At 60.1% G+C, this 25,895-nt stretch overlaps 2 protein-coding genes across 4 annotated transcripts in view; one reads left to right on the top strand and one right to left on the bottom strand.

Annotated features, from left to right (window-relative positions):
* Positions 1-7,822, top strand: part of EDC3 (enhancer of mRNA decapping 3) — a 50,728-nt gene extending 42,906 nt beyond the window's left edge. For all 3 annotated transcript variants that reach the window (XM_033108592.1, XM_033108590.1, XM_033108591.1), the window contains 2 exons: positions 3,231-3,448; positions 5,545-7,822. In XM_033108592.1, the coding sequence (XP_032964483.1) occupies positions 3,231-3,448; positions 5,545-5,879 (553 nt within the window). In that variant the 3' untranslated portion in view covers positions 5,880-7,822. The remainder of the gene's footprint in view (positions 1-3,230; positions 3,449-5,544) is intronic.
* A 350-nt stretch (positions 7,823-8,172) lies between these two features.
* Positions 8,173-21,586, bottom strand: CLK3 (CDC like kinase 3). The gene is given in 15 exon segments (XM_033108496.1): positions 8,173-8,578; positions 9,136-9,226; positions 9,473-9,552; positions 9,953-10,035; positions 10,153-10,282; positions 10,355-10,449; positions 11,470-11,636; positions 12,367-12,483; positions 14,563-14,629; positions 14,900-14,996; positions 16,828-17,044; positions 17,656-17,807; positions 21,145-21,263; positions 21,266-21,436; positions 21,439-21,586. Coding segments are annotated over 15 exon segments (1,896 nt in total). The 5' UTR covers positions 21,572-21,586; the 3' UTR covers positions 8,173-8,401.
* Positions 21,587-25,895: the final 4,309 nt, after the last annotated feature.

Raw genomic sequence — 25,895 nt, 5'->3', positions numbered from 1 at the left:
GTGTGCTAGGACTAAGGGGACAGAGAAGAATAAAACACAGCCCCTGCCCTCTGGGAGCGGAGTGAGGTCTCCAGGGAGTACCGTGCTAGAGGACAAGAAGATTCCCCGGCAAGCCCCGTTTCTGCTCCCGGCTGGAGAAACCCATCACCCTTCTTAGCCGGCATCGAAGCGGAGTCCTGCTGAGCAAGGGGGTTCATGGGCAGGCATGAAGCGGGAAGGAGTGGAGCTCTGGGAGTAGCGTGTGCCGCGAGCAGAAAGCGCTGAGGAACCGGGAAGTGCGAGGGAGCTGGAAGTCACTGTCTGTGGCCAGAAAGCAGGGCGCCAGTGCAGCTGAGCCGTGGGAGCCACTGAGGGGCGTCGTTGGGCTGTGACATGATTAGGCCTGTCACACAGACATGATTTGGGCTGAGTAGACAGAGTGGAGGCGGGACTGCAGGCAGTGAGACCAGTCAGAAAACTGAGCCAGGGGCCAAATGTTGGCGGCCCCAACGGGAAGTAGGGATCAGACAAGTGCAGACTAGAGAGAAACTCAGCAGGGCAGGGTCATTGCATGGATGTGAGGTGATGGAAAGTTGGAGTGTCCGAGATCACTGAGCTTCAAGCTTTCCAGCGTGGACCCCTGGTTGGTAGTGATAACATTCACTGTTGGGGGCAAGGGCAGGTTCGGGGGAGACGGATCATGTTGAGTGACCACTAGCAGTCTGGACCTGAGGTTCCTGAAAAGGTCTGAGCAGAAGGTAGAGAGCTGCAAGTCGTCAGCGCGCAGGTGGTAGAAGACGAGGTGAGACCCTCTGAGGAGAGGGTAGACTTCCGGGGAACATCAGCATGAAGGCATAGTTGGGAGATGAGGAACCTTCCGGAGTGGCTGAGAAAGGAAGCCACACAGGGAAGAAAGCCAAAGGACAGTGCTTTCGAACCAAAGAGATAGTGTTTGAAGAAGAAAGGAATGGTCAGCAGGGGACTGCCGCGAGATGAGGCAAGTTCGACTTGACGGCTGTCTGCCGATTGGTCAGGGCAGCCTGTGGGAGGGCAGAGTCTGAGCTCCAGCTGCGAATGACGGTTCCCCTTCTCGCTGCCCCGCTCCTCTCACCCTGTAGAGTTGTGGGGGTGTCTGTTCTTCCTTGCCCCTTGATTTAGGCCTGCTTCTCAGCTGCTAGATCCCTGGCCTCCCCTGTGCCAGGGAAGAGCCCGTGGAGACCCCCAAAGGAGTGCGGAGTGCAGGCTGCCCTCTGGGGGGGCATCCGGCCCTTGGTTCTGGTGGCTGCCACATCTCCCAGGGTGGCTGTTGGGACAGCTCCTGGAATTGGCTCTTCCCGGGAGTGCTGGAGGCCATTAAGTGGCTTCCGAGAAGCAGTGGTTTGGAGGCAGGATCTGAATGTCCCCACAAACTCAACATTCCTCTCTAGTAGGCTATCCTGTGCCGGTCTGAACTCACAGAAGGATCGTCCCCTGTCCTTGCAGCAGTTGCTGGTTTTCCTTTGAGAAGGATCACCAGTTAGTAATCATTTTCATGTAGGCCAGGTACCATGCAGCCTTTCAGAACAGCCTTGAATTTGATCCCATAACCAGTTCGAAGGTAAATAGCCACTTGGTGTCTTGTTTTTTCTTACCCCTTCTTCCGCACCCTCTTCCCCCCACCCCCCACTCGGGTTCAAGCCGTTGTGTCTCAGTCTAGTTGTGTAGGACACAGCTCCCTGGCCCATGCGGTATTATGAGCCTTGCGCTCCCCCGGCTGAGGCCGTCTTTGGCGACCTCGGTGTTTGGAGCCTGGCGCTCCAACCACCTGAGCCACCGGGCCGGCCCCCCCACCTGGTGTTTTAAGATGAGCAAGCTAAGCCTCAGCTGAAAGACTTGCCCATGCAGCCTGGCCTGTACGAGCCAGGTCTCCGATCCTGATAGGTCTGTTTCCAGGGCCTATGCTCTACGCCCTCCCCGCCCCCCGTGGGTATGTAGGTGTCTGCTCTGAGTCCTGCTGGGGGTGCCTCTGTGAGAGGGAGTCTGTTTAGAAAACAGACACGGCTGAGTCAGATGCCAGAACTCGGCAGTGTCTGTCTCAAGGGAGAAACACTCATCGTATTTCCTTCATGTGCAAACATAATGGGGAAATGGATGGTTTGGCGTGTATGTAGAGTACATTGCTAAATTCCCCAAATTTATTTGGCTCTTTGGCTTGACAGCCGCTGTCATCTTTCTCCCTTTGGGAGACCAGTAAGTGATTGTCACTGCTCCACCCCCAGCAAGGACCTCCGCCTCTTTCTGGCGGGCTGTCTTCCCCTACCTCAAGCCCTGAGGGCAGCCCACGTGGCCTGTGAGTTAGGCACAGCTCCAGGGCTGATCGTCCAAACCTCCTTCCTTGTGGTTTCTCTGAGACCAGAGGGGTCTCAGCTTTGCATGGCAGGAAACTGAAAGTGACTTCATCAAGAGGTGGGTGTCCAAGGCAGCTTCCAGCCTAGGAGGCTGGGGCGCCCCTATCCTGCTGCCTTTTCTGTGACCCGTGACGTACTGGTACCAACACCGACCGAGCACTTTGTTGGGCCTGCTCTCAGTGCTGTGCATCCAGTAATCCACACGGCACCCGATGAAATGGGTACTGTTAGTGTCTACAGCATTGCCCTTGCTGGCAGCTCAGTAAACAGAACTGGGACTGGAAACTGAGGATGATTTAGAACAATCCTGTTTGGTACTTGCTGTGGGTTTCTTAGTGAGCCAGGGTAACGCTGGAAGAGGTGAGCCTTCAGCTGCATCTCAAAGAAAAGATCGGTCAGAGTTTGACAGGTGAAGGGCTTTCTGGGCAGGGGACACAATTGGGGCAGGAGGAAGAAAGAGCTTTCTAAGTGCAGGAGAGCATGATGAGCCCCGCTTTGCTTCTGGAGCAGGTATGTTGGGGAAGGAGAGCAAAGGCTACGGAGGTGGAAAAGCCTCTTTGTCGGGTGGAGTTTGGACCTAGTGAATTCACACCGCGAGCATAGTACGTGCTCTTGGTCAGAAAGCAGTGTTCTGGCAGCGGTGTCACATGGAACAAGATCTGGGTGAAGCGAATGAGAGGACCCAGCAGATGAAGTGGCGCGGGGAGTGGGACAGTAGGAGTGCCGTCCTGTAGAGCGACCTGCCCCCTCTGGAACCTGGGACTATCAAGACCTCTGAGCAACAGGCCCGAGGCACTCGTGCGCTTTAGGGTGCAAGGGCTTGCCATGTCTGTGGCTGATAAGGCTTCTTGACCTCTCTTCCAGGTTGAATCCCAAAAATGTCCACCAGAGGCCTACAGTGGCCTTGCTGTGTGGGCCCCATGTGAAGGGGGCTCAGGGCATCAGCTGTGGAAGGCACCTCGCCAACCATGACGTCCAGGTCATCCTCTTCCTGCCCAACTTTGTCAAGATGCTGGAGTCCATCACCAATGAGCTGTCTCTCTTCAGCAAGACCCAAGGCCAGCAAGTGTCTAGCCTCAAAGGTGAGCTCCTAGGCCTGGGCTGAGGCCTCCTCCCCGCTCCGTAGTTTGGTGGTGTGATGGTGCCGCCCAGCGGCGACAGGTGGAAAAGCACCATGAGCGTAAAGTGCTCTGCCCGGAAGGAGTCTTAATACGCACAGGAAATGCCTCTGGTGTCCGCGCCCTGCCTCCCATCCCTACACCCTCCCTCTCCCAGTTCTCAGGTGGAGAGCTGGGCACCCATTTATTCCTTTCACAGATATTTACGGAGCACTGTTCCTGACACGGGACAGGGCAGTAGATTGCTGTTTTTTTCTTACATACATGCTTCCCTGGAGCTTAACACTCTGGTTATGGCAGGCGAAGAGACAAGTAACATTTCTATTAGGTCAGATGGTAGTAAGTGTCATGGAGACAAATAAAGCAGGGAAGGGAGGTAGAGAATGTCAGATGGTTGGGTGAGGAGTAGCAGACAGACATTTCAGGCTCAGGTTGTAAGGGCCTGCAGATCGCTGTGTCTGTTTGAACTTTCACAGGGGTGAGATGGAGGGTCCCTGCGAGAATAAGTAGAAGGAAGATATAATCAACTCAGGTTCCACGTGATCATTCTGGCTGCTGCTTAAAAGTAGCCTAGAGGCTGACAGAGGTGTTAAGAGGCTGTGATAAACTAGAGGTGATGGTGCTTGAGATGGTGGAAGTGGCAGAAGGTGGTTAGTTTCTGAATCGATTTTGAAGATGGAGCCTATGGATCGGATGTAGGGAACGAGAGAAAGAGAAGGTTGGGTGGCTCCAAGTTTTCTGGCCTGAGTGACTGGAAGGATGGAGGTGCCGTCACTGAGAAGACTCGGGGACGAGGTTTGGGAGGAAGAACAGCTCAGCTAGAGGTGCCACTGGATATGCAGGCGGAAATGCTGGCTGCGATGCAGACGAGTCTGGCGTTAAGTGAAGGGACCCAGTCTGGAGTCACACGTGTGGGGGTGGAGTTGGAAGCCATAATGAGCCTGGAGAAGACATGTCGTAGGGAGAGAGAGGAGGAGGCAGAGAAGTTGTCAGACTGAGTTCTTTGTTTAGAAGTAGAGGTGAGAGATCCGCAAAGGAGACAGGGAAGGAGAAGGAAACCAGGAGAGTGTGGTACCTGAAAGGCAGGTGAGGCGCGGAGGGCGTGATGCGGTGTGTCAGCAGCCATTCCAGTTTAGGTTGCAGTGGAGACTGAGAAGCGGCCGCTGGAGGTAGCGGCGTGGGAGCCCTCGCAGGTCTGGACGAGCAGCTGCAGGTGCCGTGCTGGGGCCAAGTCTGATCCGGGCGGGTTTCAGTGAGGACAGGGGACATGTGGAAGGAACAAATACGGCCCAAACAAAGGGCCTGGCCGGGGTCCGAGGCTGAGCTGGGGCCCATGCCTGGGCCAGCACCTGTCTCCTAACGCTCAGGCTGGGTGGCTGTGCTGAGTACGGAAGCCGGGAGTCTCACGGAGAAGTCGCCTTACTTGAGGCTGAGCTGGGGAGGGGGCCTGGGGTGGGTTCCCCTCTTGACACCTACCTGCTGCCACAGGCTTCCCATGCCCGCTCCCCGGGGCAAACCTGAGGATGCCGGCCCTTGAGTTTGGTCTGGTTTCTGGGATTCGCATTTTGACCTCTTAGGCTGCTCACGACTTACATACTTGTTGAGATACCTGTTCTTATACTGACCCAGAGGCCTGGTTAGAGCAGAGAAGCCTTTTTAAATACCTGGGAGAAGTGATGGGTTCTCTCCCCATTCTTAAGGTTGGGCTACAAGGAGGACCCATTTCCCTGAGAACAGTGGGAGAGGCCAGTGAGGGCTGACCCCGCCTCCCAGGGGGCCCAGGGAGTTGGTCCGATTGCAGAGGCGGTGAGGGCCTTGTGGCTTGAGCAGCCCTGCACACCCAGCAGGGCCATGCTTCAGCCGGGGTGCTCCAGGAGGACGGGTACACCAGGCTGACATGCCCTGGGTCTCGCCAGCACCCGGCCCAACCAAGCCTTGGAACTCCTGGGGCCTGAGTCCTGGCCCGTGGAGAGGCAGCGGGGTGGTGCCTGGGTACTAGGCCCAGCCTGGGCTGCTCTCTACTTCTAGGGGTTTTCAGATGGCACTCTCTCCACCTGCAGATCTGCCCACGAGCCCTGTGGACCTGGTGATCAACTGCCTGGATTGCCCCGAGAATGCCTTTCTGCGGGATCAGCCCTGGTACAAGGCGGCTGTGGCCTGGGCCAACCAGAACCGGGCACCAGTACTCAGCATAGATCCTCCTGTGCATGAAGTCGAACAGGGCATTGATGCCAAGTGGTCACTGGCGCTGGGCCTGCCTCTGCCGCTGGGAGAGCACGCAGGCCGCGTCTACCTGTGTGACATCGGCATTCCCCAGCAGGTATTCCAGGAGGTGGGCATCAGCTACCACTCACCCTTTGGCTGCAAGTTTGTCATCCCACTGCACTCTGCCTAGAGGGGCTCTGGGCAGGCTGGACACTTAGTCCCCGGCTGCTCTTGACACTGAACTTGACAGCAAACGCCTTAAGGATGTGAAGCTTCATGGACCTTGTTAAATTTTTTATTTTGGGTTTGTTTCTTCCTTGAGAGAACAGATCATATTTAAAGCCGACCTGTCACTCACCCTTAACCAGGAAAGGCTTTCCCTGGGTGTGTAGGGCGGGTGGCAGGCTGAGTGCGCAGTGGCTCCTGCGTGGCCAGCTGGGGCTTTGTTTACAGACATAGGCAGCTCACAGACTGTTTCAGGTTTACAGCCACGGCCTGGGCGGGCAAGCACCTTGCGGGCAGGGGGCGGTCCTGTCTGGGGGCCTGTACTTGCCCTGTTTCAGAGCCTGTGGCTTTGTCTCCCTCGCTCCTGCCTCCCTGTCCCCAGCTGGCAGCCCTTGCTCTGTCGTGCACAGCCGGCCGCGCTGCAGCTGCCCACTAGAGGGCGGACTCGCACTCCCCGTTCCTGAGAGCCGAGGCCTCCCCTGAGCCCTACGAGTTCATTTGGGGGCTTTTGACCCTTTCTCCTGAGCTGATCCAAGTTTTATGCTGGGATTTTTTTCCAAAAGACCTTCCTCCTTTCCACTCCATCAGTTTGAGAGGCAGGGAAGGGGGTGGCATCAGGACAGTTTTGCTGTCCTGGGATTTTATACTGTTTTCCTGTTGTCTTCAGCACAGGTGGTGTAAGGTGTTACTGTAGAACCACACACAGTGCCCATCTTGCCAGCAGTGCCCCCAAGCCCATCCCCTCAGCAGCTGGGGCCAGAGCCCTCAGGGTGCAGCTTTCACGTTCAGTATTGGGGAGGCCCCTGGGGGAGCCTGGTGCTGAGCCAGGAGGCTCCTGGTGCTTGTCCTAGGCGCCCCCCTCGCCTGCACACACCCCCACTGTTGGGTCCGCTCTGCCCTTGCCCTGCAGTGTCCTCTGTAGCTGTCCTCCCAGAGCAGGCGCATGTCCCTCCCCTGCCTGGGCTCCACCCCGGCTCGGTGTCCGGACTGAACCTTGTTGATCGTCCACTCTAGATGAGGCGGCTGGGGGCCAGCACCCCATCTCAGACGCCAGAATTGGGCTCGTTCTGGATGAGCTGGCGGGCACGGCTCAGCCACAGAACACACTGCTGCTCCCGTCCCGGCACCACGCCCTGGACTGTCGCTGGCCGGGGACCTGGAGACTGGGGGTGGGAGCCGTGCCCTGTGGTCCCTGGAGTGGCTCTTGCAGAAGGCTAGTGCTTTCAAGCCTTTCCCAGGGCTTCGGGCTCCCCAGCTCTGGTTAAGGGGGTGAGTGGGAAGGCTCACCAAGCATCATGGGCACGGGGTGGGTAGGCCTCGTGTCCCGGCCTCAGGCCGCCTGTCCCTTTCCTTATGGAGCTGCCAGGACACATGCAGTGGGTGGAGGGCTGGTCCCTCCTTCCAGCCCAGCCGCCCTCAGGTGTTCAGTGGTGTCCAGCAGTGGGAGGCCCGAGACCGAGCCACGCTGCGCTCCCTGAGCCTCCGCTTACTCGGCCAGGCGGCTGCCACGATGGGCCGTAACGAGGAGCAGTGCTGGGTGCCAGGCATTTCCGTAAGCAGCCCTTCGGGACGTCCTGGCTCCGACTGGGTGCAGTGGGGAACAAGCGCGAAGAACCCTGGCCCGACTGCTCGCTCCTCAAGTCTCAGTGGCCCTGGGGGTGATGGCCTTGTTGAGGGGCCACTGGGAGTTTGTGCCCAAGCCTCTCTTTTTCTCCCCTGGTGGCACTGGAGCCTCTTCCTGTCCTCAGCCTGGGCCTTCCCCAGTGGTATTCAAGTATGATTCCTCTACCTTTGGTCTTTTCAGGGGCGTCCTGCCCACAGTGCCCAGTCCCCAAGGGGATCCTCAAGACTCACTTATGCAGCTCTTGGGGAACCCAAATAGCACTGAAATAAAGTTGAAGGATGGAGTCCTGTGCTGTGTCAGTTCTGCTCTGTGGGCTGCAGTGAGCGAGGACTAGGGCCCGGCGCTAGGCGCCCAACCGGCCCCAGGCTGACAGCCTTCAGGAAGCCATCGTTGGGGCACGTCCAGCCTCAGGTCCCAGCCAGTGACAAGAGCAGGAGGACAGACGAGAGCGGGAGCTGACAGGTAGAGCCTGGGGCCTGGACTGCCCGGCCCATCTTGTCACTGGTAGCCCTTCTGGGCCAGGCCCAGGTCACACTTAGCTCTCCACAGGCTGAACCGCTAAGAAAGACTTTATTAGGAAAGTAGGGAAGGGAGAAGGCAAGGAGCCTGGAGACGGACACACTGGTACCAGGGGTTACAAACAGTAAGAAACACTTTATTATAACTTTACAACATATAAATAGCTGGGGTCAAATCTGTGCTTCCTGGCAGCTGGGCGTCAGGTCTTCCCCCCAGGTCCTCCCTCCCTCCCTCCCTTCACATTGCACTGTTCACTGGTGCCGGGGGCCCGGGGGCCCGGGGGTGAGCAGCTGGAGCCAGGGGCCGGCCAGCCCAGGCCCGCCCTCGCGCGGTGGCTATGTCTGTCATCTGCTGGGGTTGCGGCTGCTGTGGAAGGACCGTTCCTCAGGGGTCAGGCCAGCGAAGAAGGGGTGCAGCAGGGCCTCCGCCAGTGTGATGCGCTGGGCAGGGTCAAATTCTAGCATCCGGCGCATCAGGTCAAACAGCTGCACGTGCTCCACGGAGTCCTGGAGCATGTAACTCTGCTCGGGGAGGGCACAAGCGCCTCAGTCAGTGTGACGGGGGGTCACGGGGACGCCTCCTGGACCACGAGCAGCTCCTTTCTTTTCATGCCTGTTACAGCCTTGTGCTCTGACCTGGTCGGGCCACTGGGTGGCTTGCTGCCCTGGTGCCTCTGCCCCCACATGCAAAGTCCTGACAGGTGGGGAGAAACCACCTCTGCGAAATTCACTGTCCGAGCCCCAAACACAGTTGGCAGAGGCTTCCTGGCCACGTCTAGGTCTCCGACCTCCCAACCTCAGTCCTACCTAGTTGTTCCCAAACTTGGGGGAATGGGGGACAGGAAGCAGCAAGGTCTCTGATGGCTGGTGTTCCCCAGTTACATTCAAAGCCACCCTATGGGGAAGGTGAGGGGTTAAGGGCCCGTCTGGGGCAGAATGCCAGCAGCCAGCAGCCCCGGATGCGGCCTCCCACAGAGCTGGAGGAAGGGCAGCCGTTAGCTGCCTGGCCTGTCTGCTGTGTGTGCCAGCACCTGGGGTCTCCTTGGCGTAAGCTGGGCTGGGGGAAGCCAGAAACTGACCTTCAAAGGTTTGCAGTTCTCCTTCACATACCGGCCATCAGAGCTGTTCTCATCCCAAACCAGGCCCCCTTTGTAGAAATATTTCTGCTTCCTGGAAAGGAAGGGAGGGGGTCGAGTCTTGAGTGGGGGGGTAGGGAAGACAGTGGCAGCCTAGCCAGACAGGATCCTGGGCTGACCCAGCAAGGTCTGGGTAGGCGCAGGGCTGCCAGGCCGCTCAGGGGCGTCCAGGGAAGGCTGCTGGGAGCCCGCAGGAGCCAGGAGCATTCCGCAAAGACTGTCTAGTAGCTTGTTCACCCACAGCCAAGACGGGAAAGGCCCCTGGGCCAGGCCTCTGTACCTGGTTCGGTGGATCATGTGTGATGGGATGGGCCCCAGGATTTTCTCCATCATCACCAAATGCTCTCGGTTTTCGTGGGTCTGGAAGGTCAGGAATAGAACAAGCAGAGGTTAGTACCAGCTGAGAGCCCTCAAGAGTGGGACAAAAAGATGGGTAAGTGCCTTCCCAGCCTCTGATGTGGTGGCAGCCTGCTAACCTGTCCCCAGAACATAACCAACCCCAGCCCACCTCATGCCCACACGTGCTGTGCCCCCGCCTCGAATGCTCACTCTGCGGCCCCAGCCCTCCGTCTTTGCTGGCTGAGTGCCCCAGCTCCCCTGCCCTCCTCCTCCCCGAGCACCTACAACTTCAAGAGTCTGAGTCTCATAACATGCTGGTTGGCAGGCCCTGCAGGGGCTCCCCCAGCCGCGCCCCCCCACCCCCGTGGCCTGCCAGCCAGAGGATCGTGTTGGGGGGGTGGAGCCGTGGGGGGCGCCGTACCTGGAAGAGCGTGAAGCCCCGGTAGTACTCGAAGAGAATACAGCCAATGCTCCAGACGTCGCAGGGTTGTGCCCAGCCCAGCTCTGCAGCGAGATGGGGAGGGAGGCTGAGTCAGCCCTGGTTGCAGCCCAGGTCGTGGGTAGCTGCCACACCGGCTGGCAGGACTCTTGCCCCAACCCCCAGACGCCGGCCCCGCTCACCGAGGATCACCTCCGGGGGCCGGTAGTGCCGCGTGGCTACGATGGTTGTGTGATGCTCGTGGTCGAAGGTGGCACTGCCGAAGTCCGCCACACGGATGCTCGTGTTCTTCACCGACTTCTGCTCGCAGCTCTGCCGAGGGAGGGTGGCGGTGAGGGCCGCGCGGGGCCAGCCCGGCCGGACGGGGCCCCCTCCCACCAGTACCTTGTGCTCGTTGTAGAGGGTTTCAAACTCCGAATTCACAAACAGGATGTTCTCCGGCTTCAAGTCCGTGTGTGTCAGCTGGTTCTCGTGGAGAACTGAGGGAGAGGCGGGACAGGAGGGAAGCAGACTGAGCCCGGCTTCCTCCCCGGCTCCTGCCAGGTCCCCGGACAGGCTTTAAAAGGGGGACAGGGCAGCTTTCCATTCAAAATGCTCCCCTCCTCAGCCTGTCTGTCACCAAAGCTGCGACGTTAGACTTGGGGTGCGGCCCTCTCCCTAACACTGGCTACAGTAGTTGCAGCGCCAGGAGCAAAAATGAAAATGCAGCTCCCCTTACTCAGAAATTAAGAACGTTAAGCAGGTGGCAAAAATGCTTTAAAGCCAGCACAGGGCCACCCATGAAACCAGCCCTGCCTCTCATTTTTAGCCCTGAGCAGGGGCCCTGTCCGTTTCCTCCGATCTCTGGGCCACCAATGATGGCACCCTGCCACGCCTCACTTCCAGGCTCTGGGCTCCCATCTGGCACTGCAGACCCTCAGAGCAGTGTGGGCCACCTGTCCCCAGCACAGGCCGTCCTCCACCAGGAATCAGCACGTGGCGCACACTGGCCTGTCAGTGAGCTGCTCGTCTCGCTGTCCCCTGCATCTATGCACACCTGCTCTAGGTCCTCACTCGTCCCCAGGGGCCGGCGGCGGTCTTGCTCCAGCCACCACAAATCCTGCAGCGTTGGGCACGGCTACCACCAAGTACGTGGCAGACAGATGGAAAGTGGTAGCTGAACAGGGCTCTGTGTGGGGGCAGGAGATGTGGCGGTGGCATCTCCCAGGTCCCTTGGACCTTTTCATCCTTTGCAGGAAAGTGCTAGCAGGATTGGTGGCCAGGAGAATTCTAGAGCAGCTGTTTTCTAGCTTCCTGAGGGCCTGGGGCAGAGGCGGGCTCCGCAGGCCCCTGGAGGAGCTGCAGCCTCTCCGTCCACAGATTCGTACCAGGAGGCCTGGTGCACAAGGCTCAGAACGCTTAACAGCGCGGACAGGAACGGGGCGACGAGCCCACTAGGTGACTTTCCTGCCGGTATGTGGCCGCCCCACCCCACGCTGCATCCCAGGATGGGCACTCACAGCGAAGGGCGTGGCAGAGCTGGTAGGCCATGTGCCGGACGTGCGGCAGCGGGTAAGGCTGGAAGTTATTCTCCTTCAGGAACTCGAAGGTATTCTTGCCCAGCAGCTCAAAGGCGATGCACATGTGACCGTGGAAGTTGAACCAGTCGGACATCAAGACACACAGGCTGGGGAGAAGAATGGGGCCTCAGGCTCTGTGCTGGGGGCTGGCTGCCCCAAGCCCTGCCTCCGAGAAAGCCGGTGCCTACTCCCTCCCAGGCCACTGGGTCACACTCCAGGATGCAGAAACACACGAAGAATCAGGTAGCAGCAAGAGCACATCCCCCACCAGCCATCACCCAAATCGACTCGGAACAAGGACTGAGCTTCCGGTTGTGACGGTGGGCAGCATTCTGCCTCACCTACTTCTAATACGGGCATGACCCCTCCCCTGCATCTTCGAGAAAGATGGAAGAACAGCAGGGTACTCCACAGGACTAGCAGTGCCTTTCCCAATGCCCTCCGCGCAGCTTTCTGAGTCTGCGTGGTGCTTGGAAGAGGGGACGTGCTTGGCATCTGTGTACTGAAGGTGGCTCTCCTTCGGGTATCTGGCTGTGCAAGAGCCCCAAGCAGCTTCCTGGTTTATATTTTGCCTGATGCCCACCACTTCCAGGGGCCCCCACTGCACAGAGGCAGGGCTGGGAGGCCCCCTCAGGACTCGGAGCTGGTCATGCTGGAGCGTGGACTGAAATCCAGAGGCTCCGTCCTCAGGACACACTCGCCCAATGCCCCAGCTCTGGGTGCAAGGCGCAGGCACGGTGCCCCCCAGGTGCGAGGACACTGCCCCGGGGGATGAGGCAGTCGGGCTGCAGACGTGGCCCCAGTGGAAGCCCCCTCCCACTCCACGCCGACACTCACAACTTGTTCTCCTTGTCCTTCTCCTTGATCTTCTTGAGGACGTTGATTTCTAGCCGGGCGGCCTCCCGGTACTTGCCCACGTTGCGGATGATCTTCAGGGCGACCTGAGACTTCCCTCTGGCACAGGGGAAGAAGCAGAGACTCTCATGAGGAGCTGCTCAGCTCGTCCCCCACCCCCCCACCCCAACCCAGCAACTCCTGGCAGCCACCCCTCAGGACTCCAGGAATAGGGCCTGCCGGGAGGGGCGCAAATACGTACCACCCAGCCTGCCCATGTGACACCAGACTCTACCCTTCTAACAGCAAGCTGCCTTGGCACCTGCGCCAGCCACAGGCTATTATGCTCTCAGCCACTGCCAGCTCCTGGGCAGACTGGGCAGAGTAGCAGGGCCTGTCCTGCTGACCAACACCGGCCTGAGCTCCCTCAGTGACCCACCCTGTAGGCCAGTCGGCCCTGCCCTGCCAGGCGTCCCCCCCACACACCCCTTTCAGCACCACCTGGCCTTCCTGAGCACATCTGCCAAGTCTGGGCAAACAGCCTCCCTGGGGTGGGGGTTCCAGGACGGAGTGAAGGCCTGGCAAGAGGATAAGGGTGCCAGGGCTGGGGGCCGCCTATGTGGACCAAGGACAGCTCCCTGACCACACCCCGTCTGCCCCACCTGCCCGCCCACCAGCCACAGCATTTATCAGACACCATGAAGTGCCAGGAACCCTTGTTCAGCGTCCAGTGAGGATTTTAACAATTCCTGCTCTACGCGTACCCCCAACCCCACCCCGGAGGTCACTTGAAATATGCCAGCAGAGAAGGTAACCTATGAAGGCTGGAAGGGACAACCCGAGTCCAGATGCTGGGTGGGGACTGCAGCGAGCAGCTCTGGGCCACAGGGAGCAGCCTCGGAGGCCGCTGGGAGGCTGGCCTTGGTGCCTGAGGAAAGGCCACAGGCCAGAGGGCAGAGGCATCGTCTAGAGAATACCCTGCTTTTCTCTCCCAGTCCCACTTTTCCAGATTTTTCAGGGCAGAAAGCACCGCAGAGGAAAGGCCACCAGCCTCCTCCTAGAACAGGCTCTCACTGGCGTTCCAGGCCTCAGCAGGGGGAGTCCATCGCCTCCACAGGCAGCCCGCTCGCGTCAGGGCTGGACGGCTCTGAGGAGAAAGTCCTTCCTCTGGCTGCGCTGAATCTCGCCTCTTAGCTGACTCCCTCTGCAGCCCCTGAAGGTCCCCAGCCCTGTGCCCGCCCCTTCATGAGTTCACAGGCTGACGTTCCCTCGAGGTACTCAGAGGGCTTAGCTGCCCTGTGTGTCACAGTGAAGTCTACCTGTCCCGTGCCCACTGGTCCCAACTCCAACCTCTTGGGTCCAAGGGTGTTTAAATGGGAACCGAGAGCCCGGGGGGCTTCCTCTCAGACACCATCACTACTGTATCTTGGGGTCCCAGCCGCTGGGCTGTGGGGTCTAACTGTCCTCTCCAAGCACCTCCGAACATGGGAGCCCCACAGCTTCATTCAACAACCAGGGGATAGGGGCAAACCCTGAGATGTTTCATCTCTAAACGGGCAGCATGTGGCTCAACGGAGACAAGCACTTTGCAGCTAAAGCACCAAAGCAATGAGCACGCCGTTAAGGCAGGGAGCGTGGCTCCCAGGAGTGGTGCCAGCCTGACAGAGGAGGGCCAGGGGGACACTGCTCAGCCGGGGAGGAGCAAGGTGCCCAGCAGCACCTCAGCACACAGGAGTACCCCCGTTCTACCTGACTACACCCACCCCAGCCACACTGGAGGCGGCAGCGGCCTGCCTGACGAGAAAGCCCAGGGTGGCGTGTCTCTGCACTGGCCCCACACAGCCTCACAGGCAGACCTCTAGAGAGTGGGGACGCATGCCCGCCCAGGCCAGGCCCTCGCAGTGAGCCCAGGAAGCAGGGCCAGCCCCCGGAGGCGGCCGTGGCCGTTCTGGTAGCCACAGCACTCTGGGGAAGTGGGGAAACGGGCAGGCCAGCCACTTCCCCGAGCAGCAATGCGTGGACAGGCATGCACATGCCTCTGGGAGCCCAGGGTTTCTCCCTGTTCAGGGGATCGGCAAAACCCTAACACGTGCAGGTCAGACCCTGCTCCGGTGCCAGCCTTCAGAAAGGAAGAGGCTAAGCGCTGACTGCCCCAGCTTCAAGCACCGCAGGCTAGCCCTTCCCAGGAGGCTCGCTCACCTGGCGTGGTCCAGGCACTCCACCACCTTGCCAAAGGTGCCTTCGCCCAGGTTCCCCACAATCTCATCTAGGAGAGAAAAGAAGCGGGGCGTGAGGCTCTGGAAGACAGAGGGCTGGCAGCTCCTGCAAGTTCACAGCATTCAAATTCTCAAAAACAAGGTTTCTCTCTCACTGCTACACTCTTAAAAACAGAAGTTGCTAGCGTCTGTGTCATTCAGGCAATTACTGGTGGCCCCGCTAAGGCACCACGCGCACTAGAGGCCCCTCCGGGCAGGAGAGGGCTGCTCTAACGGGGGGAGGAAGTAGAGAGGTAAAGTTTTACGAGAGGTGGCTGTACATCGCTCCTGGAGCCAATCGCCGATCCGGCACACCAGGTGGCCCTCCTTGTCATCTTCCACACTCCGGCTGCTGCGCTTACTGCTCTGTTGGCTTCTCTGCATGCACCGCCCCCCGAAACGCCATCCGACCAATCGCATGGTAGGCGGTTCCGATTGACAGATTGAGGTGTCAGTCAAAGGCAGAGGTGGAGACGGTGAGGAGCCGGTGGGTTGGTTGGTTGGTTGGATTTTCCAGATCCCAGCATTTCATAAGGCACACAGCATATATAACGATAGGGATATTGCAAGGGACACGTCAAGACACAAACTGACTTCAAAAACAGAAAAGTAAAAACAGCTACAGGTATGTAAGAAAACTCGGACATTATCTAAGAGAAAGACGCCGCAAATGCTCAGAAAGATGACCAGCCTCTGCTGCCGGGGGCCGGGCCGGCCGAGCGGGGAGCCACAGCCCTGACTCCCTCCTCCAGCGAGTGTCCCCCTCCCGGCCCTCCCGCGACGCTTCGGCCAGGGTGAAGACGCAGTGCAAACGGCGCAAGATGGTAGCTGGTCCAGCCTGGGTCCGATCATCCAGAATGGTGGAGGCCACTCTGGCTTCAGCTGCAGAATGCCCAGCCTGTCCTTGCCGGCCTGTTTGCCCACACAGCCCTGCAGGTACCCGACAACTGCCACTCAGGGCCGAGCTGCTACCCCAGACTGAACATCACCACCAGAAACGGCCTTCCGTCAGCAACCCTGACGCCACCAGCCTCAAGCGGGCACAGAGCCCGGGATCCTCTGGGCTGGTCGACCTCCAGGCCTCCTACCACGATGGCCCACACAGGCCCCAACCAGCTCCTGCCCTGGCCGTGGCACCCGTGCCGCTCACAGGCCAGGCCCATCCTGAGCCTCACGATGACAGAAAGCACCAAAATGAGAAGCAGAGCCACGGACCTGCGCTGCCCTCCTGCGGCAGTGGGCAGTGTGCAGAGGCCACCAGGTCATGCTGGGCGCCTGCGGGCAACCCACAGCCCAGGCCACTCAAACATGTCACCGGAGAGCTAGGTAGAGAAGAGGCCTGGCCCCTCCACGGGTCCGCCACTCCTCAGGGGCCTCAGGGCTGGCAGGAGGGAGTGAGGACGGGAAGAGAAATGGGGAGGAGAAGACAACACATAAGCTCAGAGACACACACCGGGCCTTCCTTTCCGGAGGTCGGAGTGAGGTGTGGGCTCCCGGTCTCGGCAGAGATCTAGCTATACAACCCTGCTGCTAGGAACACCGCCCGGACCTGCTCTGGGCACGTGGCCTGCCACTGCACAAGGCTTGGGGCTGCAGGCCTTTGTCATTGTTTTACATGTCCCATCACACAGGCAGCTTGTCCCCTCGCCTTGACTGCCCCTCCTGTGAAGAGGACCTGGCTGGAGGTCCGCAGGGAGCTCCCAGTCTGAGCTGACTGACAGGCAGCCCCTCCCCGACCCTCCGGGCCTTCGGGGGGCTGTGGAGGTGAGACTGCAGAAGTAGGTGATTCCACGCCCGTCAGAGCACTCAGCTACGTGAAGGCCATCTCCAGGGGGCAGGACAAGGTCACAGAACTCCAGACCACACTCCAGAACCCCTATCAGGATCCCTCCGAAGTGTCCCCGGCCACGTGCACCATGCAGCCTGTGCCTGGGGCACTGTGGAGACACAAACTGGCCAGGGGCCAGCCAGCGCCGGAACCAGAGCCCCTACAGCTGCCACTGCCAATGGGTCAGAAGAAAGAGGAGCCAGGCCTTCTGCTCGGGCCTGGGCCTGGACCAGACGACACGTACAGACACACACACACGCACGCACGCACAGCAGATGCACGTGCTCAGGGCTGGCAGTACTCACCCAGACCAGCCAGCCTGAGAGGGCTAGAAAGAGAGAGGCCGTGGAGCCCCAGCCAGCACACTCCGGCACTACTCACCGAGGAGGCGCTGCTACAAGACCTGGTGCGGCGTTTGTGGCAGTGGTGCGCATGCTTGCGGGCCCGGTACGGCTCCCTCTCCCGTGACCGCCGGCGATGGTGGGAACGTGACGATCCGTAGCAGTCCTCGCCAAAGGATGGGCTCCGCTCTTCACACCGGTACGTGTCACTGTCACGGCGCTCCCGGTATCGCCGCTGGTAGGGCAGGCGGTCATGGCTGCCAAGAGGGCGACGGGCACACTGGTCAGATGGGGCCCCCCTCCCACCAGCCACGTTCCTGCTACCAGGCAAGAAGCACGTGGTGGGCTTCCCGCAAAGGGCTCACAAGGGCAGCCTGCTGGAGCACAGGGACCCCGACGAGGGAAGTTGGGACGGGGGGTGAAGCCCCGCCTCCAGAACCTCAGCACTGACAGCACCCCGCCAGTGCCAAAGGAGGCAGAGCCCTGGGGAAGGTGCACAGGTGGAGCGTCTCCAAGGGTTCCAATGCCCCAGAGCTCCCTATGGTCTGGGAGCTGAGACAGCACCAAGGAACCTACCTCTAGAAAGGGCTGAGGTTGTATTTTGAATCCCTACTGAGGACAGCTCAGAGGTTAGCAGGGGAGGTGCTGGCCAAGAAAATGGGGGAATGTGTAGGGAGGACAGAAAGAAGTGGCAGCAGGGATGGCAGCGAACACGGGGGCTGGGGAATACAGGCGAGATGGGGAAGAGCCCAAAGCGAACAGGGCAGCGACCTCAGTGCAGCCAGCAGAGGCAGTTGTCCCCTGAAGGAGCCGGGGGCTGTCCCCATGCTGCACACTGTCTTCCCAGCCTGACCTCGTGCCCTCTCACCTTCTGGACCGAGATCTCCGGGGCGGAGGCTCCCTTCGAGACGGGTACCGAAGTCTCCCTTCATGTTCCCGACTGTAAGACCTCCTCCTTTTCCATCGGTAGCTCAGGTACGGGTCTGGCTCAGGGGAGCGATATCGCTTACAGTGATGCATCTAGGCCACGAGAAATGGAAAGTCCTGCTAAACATGCAGCCAGCCACCTCCAGCCACGGGGCAGCCGAGGCACTCCTGAAGAAGGGGCCCTTTGTTCTGTTTGGGGGCAGCCCCTCCCAGGGGTTTATGAAGTGAAGAACTCTGAGGTCACACTGGTCAAAGAGCAGACAATGGGTAACACCCTTCTCTGCCAGTGAACAAACAAACAGCTGCCTCCCCAGCACAGCACCCAGGGCCTGGGGGCCTGAGCACTGGGGAGCCAGGCGAGCCAGCACCAGGTACTGAGGCTGAACGTGGGGGGTGGGGGGGCTGGTGGGGCACCATCACAGGAGACAGGGGAGCCCCGTGTGCTCAATTCCCTCCTGCTGGTCTGCGGGGGCCTATGAAGTGCCTGCTCTGTCAAGTCAGAGGCCAGAGTCAGACAACTGCGGGCAGGGCGCCCACACACAGGACCGAGGGGTGAACGCACTCAAGATGAGAAGCCCAGTTGCGTGAGGAGGCCCTGAATTGGACCCCACTCAAGGGAGCAAGGACCACAAGCTGGGGTGAGGAGCGACAGGCAGAGAAGACCAGCTCTTGGAGAAAGAGGTGAACAGGATCTCACAGACCTTCCGCACACGTGGGGTTCTGGCCAGCCCCTTCTGGTGCATACTGGGGCTCAGCACCATAAAGATGCCAGGCTCCTCAGAGCAGCCAAATGCCTTGCCTGACGCCCATTTAACACTGTCAGACCATCTGTAGAGCCTTGACAGGTGGCGCCTCACCTCTACCCAACAGGACCAGTACTCTCCCCTCTCCGATCCCCTGCTCCAGGACCCTTCTGCTGTGCTCATCTCAGACTGGTATGCTCAGGGAGACAGGCCACAAGAGCCCACCTCACTATCCCTGCTCGGCGGGGACTTACATCCACTACAGGAAATTGCCAGGCTGGATCAGCCACCAGCTGAGAAAGAGAGCTGTGTGAGGCCAGCTCCCTGTCCCACCCACTGCCTCCATGGGAAGGCTGGGCGAGACGGTGGCCAGCCTTACTCCCAACCCTTCACTAGGCCACAGCCAACCTCCAACAGTGCTCACTCCTGGGCTTGCCTGACCAAGTACATTTTGGACAAACCCACTGAGGCTGCCCCATCTCATGAGAAGGGTCTGTCAGGAGAAGAGCAGAACAGAACGGTTCCCCTTGGAGGAGCAGGGCAGTGAGGCATATCCGACCAAACCCCCGGGAATTTTTCCATGACCCTGAGAAAGTCACTGCCCTCAATTGCCCAGCAAACAGGTGTCTCCCCTTGTTTACCTGGAAATCCAGGCCCAGCAATCCTTGGAGATAAATACTATGTAAGATCACTGCCACAGCACCTCAAGTACTTAGACTTTTGTTGTGTTGATCATCAGCTGACTAATGTCTCACTGTTTTCCTACAATTACCCTGTGCCAGGTGCCCAAGCTACGGAATGAAGGCAGTATCTGACATTTCAGTAAGTGACACAAACACAGGCCCTGCCCAGCCTAACCCAGCGGACAAAGCAACAGAGCTGGAGGACATGGTCAAAGACTCCCTCCTGGGACCTAGAAGACTCTTACATTCACATTAGAGAACAGCTTCAGAGTCAGATAGATGTCAATCTGAATCCTGGCACTGTCACTTCTAGCTGTGTGCCTTTAGGCAAATTATTAAACTACTCTTATCTTCAGCTTCCTCTTGCAACAGGGGAATGGTAACCTTAAATGTTCTGTGAGGACTGGATTCCGTCACTCCTTAAGTGACGTGCCTAGCACATGCCTTCACGTCACACGCCTCGCCCCCGTCCGGGCCCACGAGGGGCACTGAAGGCAGCTTTTCCTTAACAACATTATGAAGGTTCCAGGTAACACCTCGGGGTCTGTGTTAAATGCCTTCATGGCATGAAGGACATTTACTGAGTCCCTTCCAAGGACCATGGAGGAGAGAGCTCTGGGTAGAAAACCCTGAACTAAATCCCAGTGCTGCCACTTACTGGTCTGGTGACCAAGTCCCTCCAGGCCTTGGTTACCATACCTGGAAAATGGAGATAACGACACCTCCCCGCCAGGTTGGCAAAGGCGATGACAGCTATAAAGTACCATACACAAGGCCATTGCAGAGAAAATCACCTCTCCTTCAACACAGTCTAGGCAGGTGCAGTACTGAGGCTATCTGATGCCCCTCATTATCTTCCCTGCCAGGGCTCTAGGGCCCATTTCTCATCAATTATCTCTGATTCTGACACCCCAACAAATGGGTTGTTTAAAGAAGAAGCAAGAAGCTGACAGCCACAATTACGCTCCAAAAGGCTCTACTCTGCACAAGTAAGAAATAGGTAATGTGAAGGAAACCGGGCAGGGGATGCCAGCTCTGCTGAGCTCCGGCCTCGTCGGCTTCTCCTCTGCTGTTCCTGGCCAGAGAACTGGACCGACAAGAAGAGCAGCCAGCCAGGTCAGCGGCTGCCCTCCCGGATCCCAGCCACCCGAGCGCCCCATGGTTATTTTTGGCTGACGCTGCTCCACCACTGCAATCTCAAACCTGCCACCTTGCAAGCCGCCACCGCCGGGTGAAACGCTCCTCCTTTTCAAGGGCACGGAGGAGGGAAGCTGGAAGGCTGCCAACTCCGCCTCGACGGGGGCCTGGCCCAGGCAGTTTCCACCCCAGCTCCACACCGGGGCACCCACACCCGGAACTAAAGCACAGAGACTCCCGGCCCGGGAGCAGCCCGGGCATTTGTACTGTCAGCTCGGCCTGGCCCCTCCCCCGGGCTGGAGCGGCTCCATCCTCACAACAAAACATGCGGGGCCTGTGGCCCTCGCTCGCGCCCCTTCCTGACGCCCGGGGTCCCAAAGATCTGAGCCCCGTTCCCCGTAACCGCCGCCGATGGCGGCGAGGGGAAGACCCGGGGGGCAGGGGGAACGCCAGGCTGGGCCAGAATCAAACTCCACGGCGCGCGGGGAGGAGGAGCCTGCGGACCGAGCCGCGAGCCGAGGGTGGGGAGGGGTCTGAAGGCCCCTCCCGGAGAGCCTAGGCAGTACCAGACCCCGTTCCGCGGGCAGGTGCGGGGCCAAAGCGGATCCCTGCAGGGGGCTCAGAGGCTGCTCAGGCTCGGATTCCCGACACCGAGGGGTCGAGAGCTTGGGGTCTGCGGTGACCGCCCTCCCGGGGAGAAGCGACGGGTCAGGGGTGAGAGGTCGGGGCCGCGGCCTGAGGTGGCCGAGGAGGAGAAAGAAGGAGAGTAGGCCGAGACCGACGCCGGAGCCTGGGGACCAGCAGCCAGCGCCCCCACCCCGCCGACTCAGCCCGCCGCAGCCCCCGGGGGCGCGGGACTACACTCACCGTCTCCCAGGCTCAGGCTGCGGCTAGGCCCCACTCCCCGCTCGGAGCGCCTCTTCCGCTTCCGGCTCCAGCCTCCGCCCGCGGCGACCCCGCCCCTCGCGTGACGCAGCGGTCGCCAGCCCAGCTCGGTGGCCTGGCCGCTCTAGCTCCCGACTCGCAGGCTCTGGACGACCCGCCTTCTCCGTCCCGGTCGGTGCGGCCTCGGGGGAGACTGGTTCCGCGAGGGCCGAGGGGACGTCCCAGGCCCGCCCCGCGCCGTGTCGCGACGCACGTAGGCCCGAAGACGCGACTGGGGCGCCGTCCCCGGCCGGCGGGCCCTGGGAGCCGAAGGGTGAAGTAGCGACCTGGTCGGAGCGCTCCGCCCGCTCTGCCGCCACGACCCCGCCCGCGCCCGCCAGCCCCCTCCTGCGCGCGGGGAGGAGGGCATTGTTGCGCGGTCGCCTCAGTGAAGAGCCGGCTGGCCGCGAGCTCCTGTCCGGCCGGGGCCGGAGGGCGCCAGAGACGGCCGAGGTCTGTGCACCGAGGCTCGTGAAGGCGGTCGCGACTCTCGCTTACGTGAAAGAAGCAAACAAGCCCTCATTGTGTGTGTGTGTGTTGGGGTGGGGGGTAAAGCCGTGGCGGCCCGCCCAGCGCCGGGGGCAGGCAGAGCGGTTTGTGGGAGACGCCCGAGAGCCCCGTGGGCGGGGTCTCCTCCGTGAGCACCGCCGCGAGCGCACAGCCTTGTTGCTCAGTTACTAGAGCCCGCGCCAGGCTGCGGTTGGGCCCCCCTGACCATTTCTCCTCGGAGTTACTCGACGACCACTGGATCAACAAATCCCTCCCACCTACTGTCCTGCGCTTGGAGCGGGACAACGACGCCCCATTTTACAGATAAAAACGAGATTGGGCCCTTCAGGAGACCTCGTGGTTTGCGAGCGTGCACGGCCCCCAGCTTCGGCTGGCGTTGTTCAGCGAAGCCCGCGGGAGGGGCCCCTAATGGCTCCCTCGCCACGCCAGGGCTGGATCGCGAGGGGAGAGGCATCCCTCCAGGCCCCGCCCCTCCCCTAGCCCCGCCGCGGGGGCAGCCAGGGTTTCCCCGGCCCCGCCCATGCCACGCCTCCCCAGTGAGGACTGGGCACGCCCCCATGCGAGACGCAGTCTCCCCGCCCTCGCAGGCGCAGTCTGAGCCGATCCTTCCGCTGCGGGGTTGCGGCGGTCCCTCTAGTCCTGTGTATCTGGCTCCCCCTTAAACGGGTCTGATGGCATCGCTTGAGGGAATGCTTGGTACCCCAAATCTGTTAGCTTCACCACCTCCACCCGGAGTGAAAACAGGGCACCTCAAGACCTGCTCCTGGCCCCCTGCCAACCAAGAATACCCGCCCCCATTATAGAGATTCCGGAACTGCTGCCATCCCGCCTGGCCCCGCCCCTAGGCTCCACCTCTTTAGCACGCTGCCGGGTGCCAGATGTGAGTTGCTGTTCTTGCCCCGGCCCAGTGCTTGGCCTGTGGCCGCGGCCACACCGGCCGAGTTTCATCTCGGTGTCATCCCGCTCAGTCGAGGTGGGAGGACTCGGGGGTGCCTCCTCCTCCCACCGCTGTGTGGCTGCGGTTTCCATGGCTCCTGGAAGCCAGGGCCGCGAGAGCAGAGGAGCTCAGAGATGCTCCTGTCCTCAGCCCTGCCTCGGGCGCCAGGTTCTGAGGGCTTCCCACCAGCCCTCCCACTATAGAGAACCCAGGATTCCCTGCCTCCCGGTAACGAAGCTGCTGTCCCATTTTCTAAAGTGGAATGGGAGCTATATCCCAGCTCCCTCGCCAAAATCTGCGGACCAGCAGCTGTTGTCCCTGAGATTCTATTAGAACGTCATTCTTTTGTCTCTTAATTCCTAAAAGAACTCACCTAGAAGAAAGAGGCAGAGTATCCAGCACGTGGAAAAAACCTGCCCTGAGATAATCTGGGTAAGTCGGTCCACCGTGACCCCACTCTTCCACCTCCTTTCTCCAGTGCTGGACTGAGACCCGGGGAGCTCCGTGGGGGGCCACCTTCAGAGAAGGCTGGCTGCACATCCTCTGCTCCTCAGGCCCAAGCTCTTTCGCCAAGGCTCACCCCTGAGGGTACCAGGGCGGAGGATGGCAGCATGATTCAGTGGCACCAGGGAGATGCTGTGCACCCTGCCTTCAGCCACTTGTGCCCACAGCAACTCTCACACCTCTTTACGTCCCATTTGCCCCCCCCCTGCCCCGGGGGCTGCTGGCTTAGCTCACCACCCCCTCCCGCCCCCAGCTTCACTGATCCCTTCCTTGTCCTGCTGCTCTTGCTCTCTCTTCTGTCTGCCACGTCCATCTTTACCTTCTCTGAGGCCAGGTAATTCACCTTCAAGCCTCAACCCCAGGGTCACCTCTCTGGACAATCTGGCTCCCTTCCCTGTGCTCCCATGGCACCTGGTACCTGTGCTGTCCTCTGTGCCAGCTCCACAAGATCAACAACCTGGCAGACCATGAGCCCCTCCAAAACCAAGCCAAGCAGAGCTTGGGGTCCCAGTAAGGGCGGGGGCTGCCCATGGCGAGTTCCTATTTCTAAGTGGGAAGACAGAGCACTCAGCCAGACTGGGGTCCTCTTGGTTCCTTTTGGAGAGACTTTGTGTGGTGGTGAATCCCGGGGAGAGAACTTGGAGGGGGCTGTAAGAACCAGGGCCTGGAGTCGGAAGAGGAGAGAATGAAGGTGTCTAGAGGGGAATGCCTGGTGGGTATGGTGCCATCCTGAGCAGGGAGCAGCTCTGGGAGTGTGAGGAGTGCGCAGGTCAGTTGGCATGGGTGGGCTCAGCCCAGTGAGCCCTCTCCTCAATGGGTACCCTCTTCTTGTGCCCACACAGAGCTGGGGAAAGGTACCTGGTGCCTGGGGTGTGGGTAGGGAGACAGTGGTAGGATCCTGAGGCCCAAAGTGGGTGGGAATAAGGAGGAATAGGGTGGGGGGCAGCCCGTCTACCCCATGAGTTCCCTCACCAGGCTGGTAGGGCATGAGGGTCAGGGTCCCCGTCTCACCGCTGGAGCTGTGGAAGCCAGAGGTCTCAGAGCAGTGACATAATTCAAGGGCTTCTGACTCCCCACGTCAGAGCTAAACTACCATGTCCCCTAAATGTTCCCTTGACCCTGCCATTTGCAGACTCCCACACTGGGGAGAGGAGAAGAAGGGGTGGAGCCCACTTCAAAATGGGCCGACTCCCCGCATGGCCTGGGGCAACTGATGCCCTCTACTGAGCTTCAGCCCCACTTCCCCAGACTGGGAGGCCCGAATGAGCTTGCTGGTCAGCGAGTGGCTGGGCCACAGTCAGCACCACAGCTCATGGAAACTTGGGGCTGAGAATTGTGTAGCGGAGTTGAGGCTGGTGTTTATTTGAAATCTGAATTGCTGGGGAAACCCGGGCCAAGAGGCTGAGGATTGAAGGGTTTAAGTGCCTGCTCAGCCCAGGGCCTCAGCTTCCAAATCAGAGGGCCCTCAGGCTGGTGCACTGGAAGGGCAGGCCAGCCTCAGCTCCAGGCTTTCCTGTCCGTCCTGCTCTCAGGACCCACTGAGGCAGAGCCCCATGGACCTGGTGCAGGTCATTCCTCTGTCCCCGGCACTCTTGTCACTTCTGGTCACTAGACTGTGCCTGCCTACGCAGCTGCACTGAAGGGTACAGGTGAGCATGGGGAAGGGAGGCACAGCAGCCCCTGGGACCCAGGCCGAAGCCTGGCAGGAGCTCAGAGAGCCCGGAACTGGAAGGCGTTAGAGAAGGACCTGTGGGTGTGGTTGGCCGCGGGCTGAGCTGGCCGCCGCCTGGGAGTAGCACGGCAGGCCCTGTTGGAGCCAGCACAGACACTCGGCAGGGCCCGTCTTCTCCCCCTGACCCTCCTTGCTTGTCCGCAGCCCTAGGGAGTTTCCCTGAGCTAGCAAGGTCGCCTTACCAGGCTGAAAGCTCCCAAACGCTCAGGGCTGGCACCCACATCACGCGTCATGTTCTCAGGAAGGAGGCTCGTCAGTCTGGAACATCCAAAGGAGACAGGAATTGAGTCTCCAACAGGGCTGCCATATGCAGTGCTGAACACTGTCGTCTCTGTGAATGGTGCCCTCTGGAGGTGTGCAGTGCCTTGCCTGGTGTATCTAGAGGCTCTGGATAGAGACAGGAAAGGTCAGGGTCTCTGTGGCTCCCAGAGAGAGGCAGAAAGAGGGAGGGAGATGGTTTTAGCTCAATGCACAGAACAATTTCCCTAGAAGCCCAGTTGCCCTGGGTGAAAGCTGCAATCCCCAGGGAGAGAGAGGGCTATGCAAGCTGAGGCTTCTAGGGAAGGTAACCAGCATCTCTGCCCCACGTCAGCGTGGACAGCGCCACCCTGTGATACCCTAGATACCCAAGCCTTTACTGACCTGGGGGTCACCACCAACAACTGACCCTCCTAGAGCCTCTGATCCCTGGGGTGATTGACAATCTGTCTCCTCATTCTCTAGCATTCCATGACAGCATCCCTGATCTTCCTGGAGCTCCAAAGCCATCAGCAGTTGGGGTGGAGAGGTGATGTGTCTCAGGTCCAGCTGAAGGAAGAGGGATGCACATCTGGAGGCTGTAGTGATAACAGCTGGGCAGCCCCTCAGAGCTGTGTGGTGCCGTCCCTTATGCACAAGCCAGGGCACATGTTCATGCAGGGCTCTGCCATGCAGCCACTTGGAGAGGGGCTACCCCAGAGGGGCTCTGGGCCAAGAGGCTGTCAGCTGAGCCTGTCGCTGGGCTTATCACAG

This window comes from Rhinolophus ferrumequinum, chromosome 6 (assembly GCF_004115265.2).
Source record: "Rhinolophus ferrumequinum isolate MPI-CBG mRhiFer1 chromosome 6, mRhiFer1_v1.p, whole genome shotgun sequence".
NCBI classification, from domain to species: domain Eukaryota; kingdom Metazoa; phylum Chordata; class Mammalia; order Chiroptera; family Rhinolophidae; genus Rhinolophus; species Rhinolophus ferrumequinum.
Note: the sequence above shows the minus strand (reverse complement) of the source record. Positions and strands in the feature narration are given on the sequence as shown.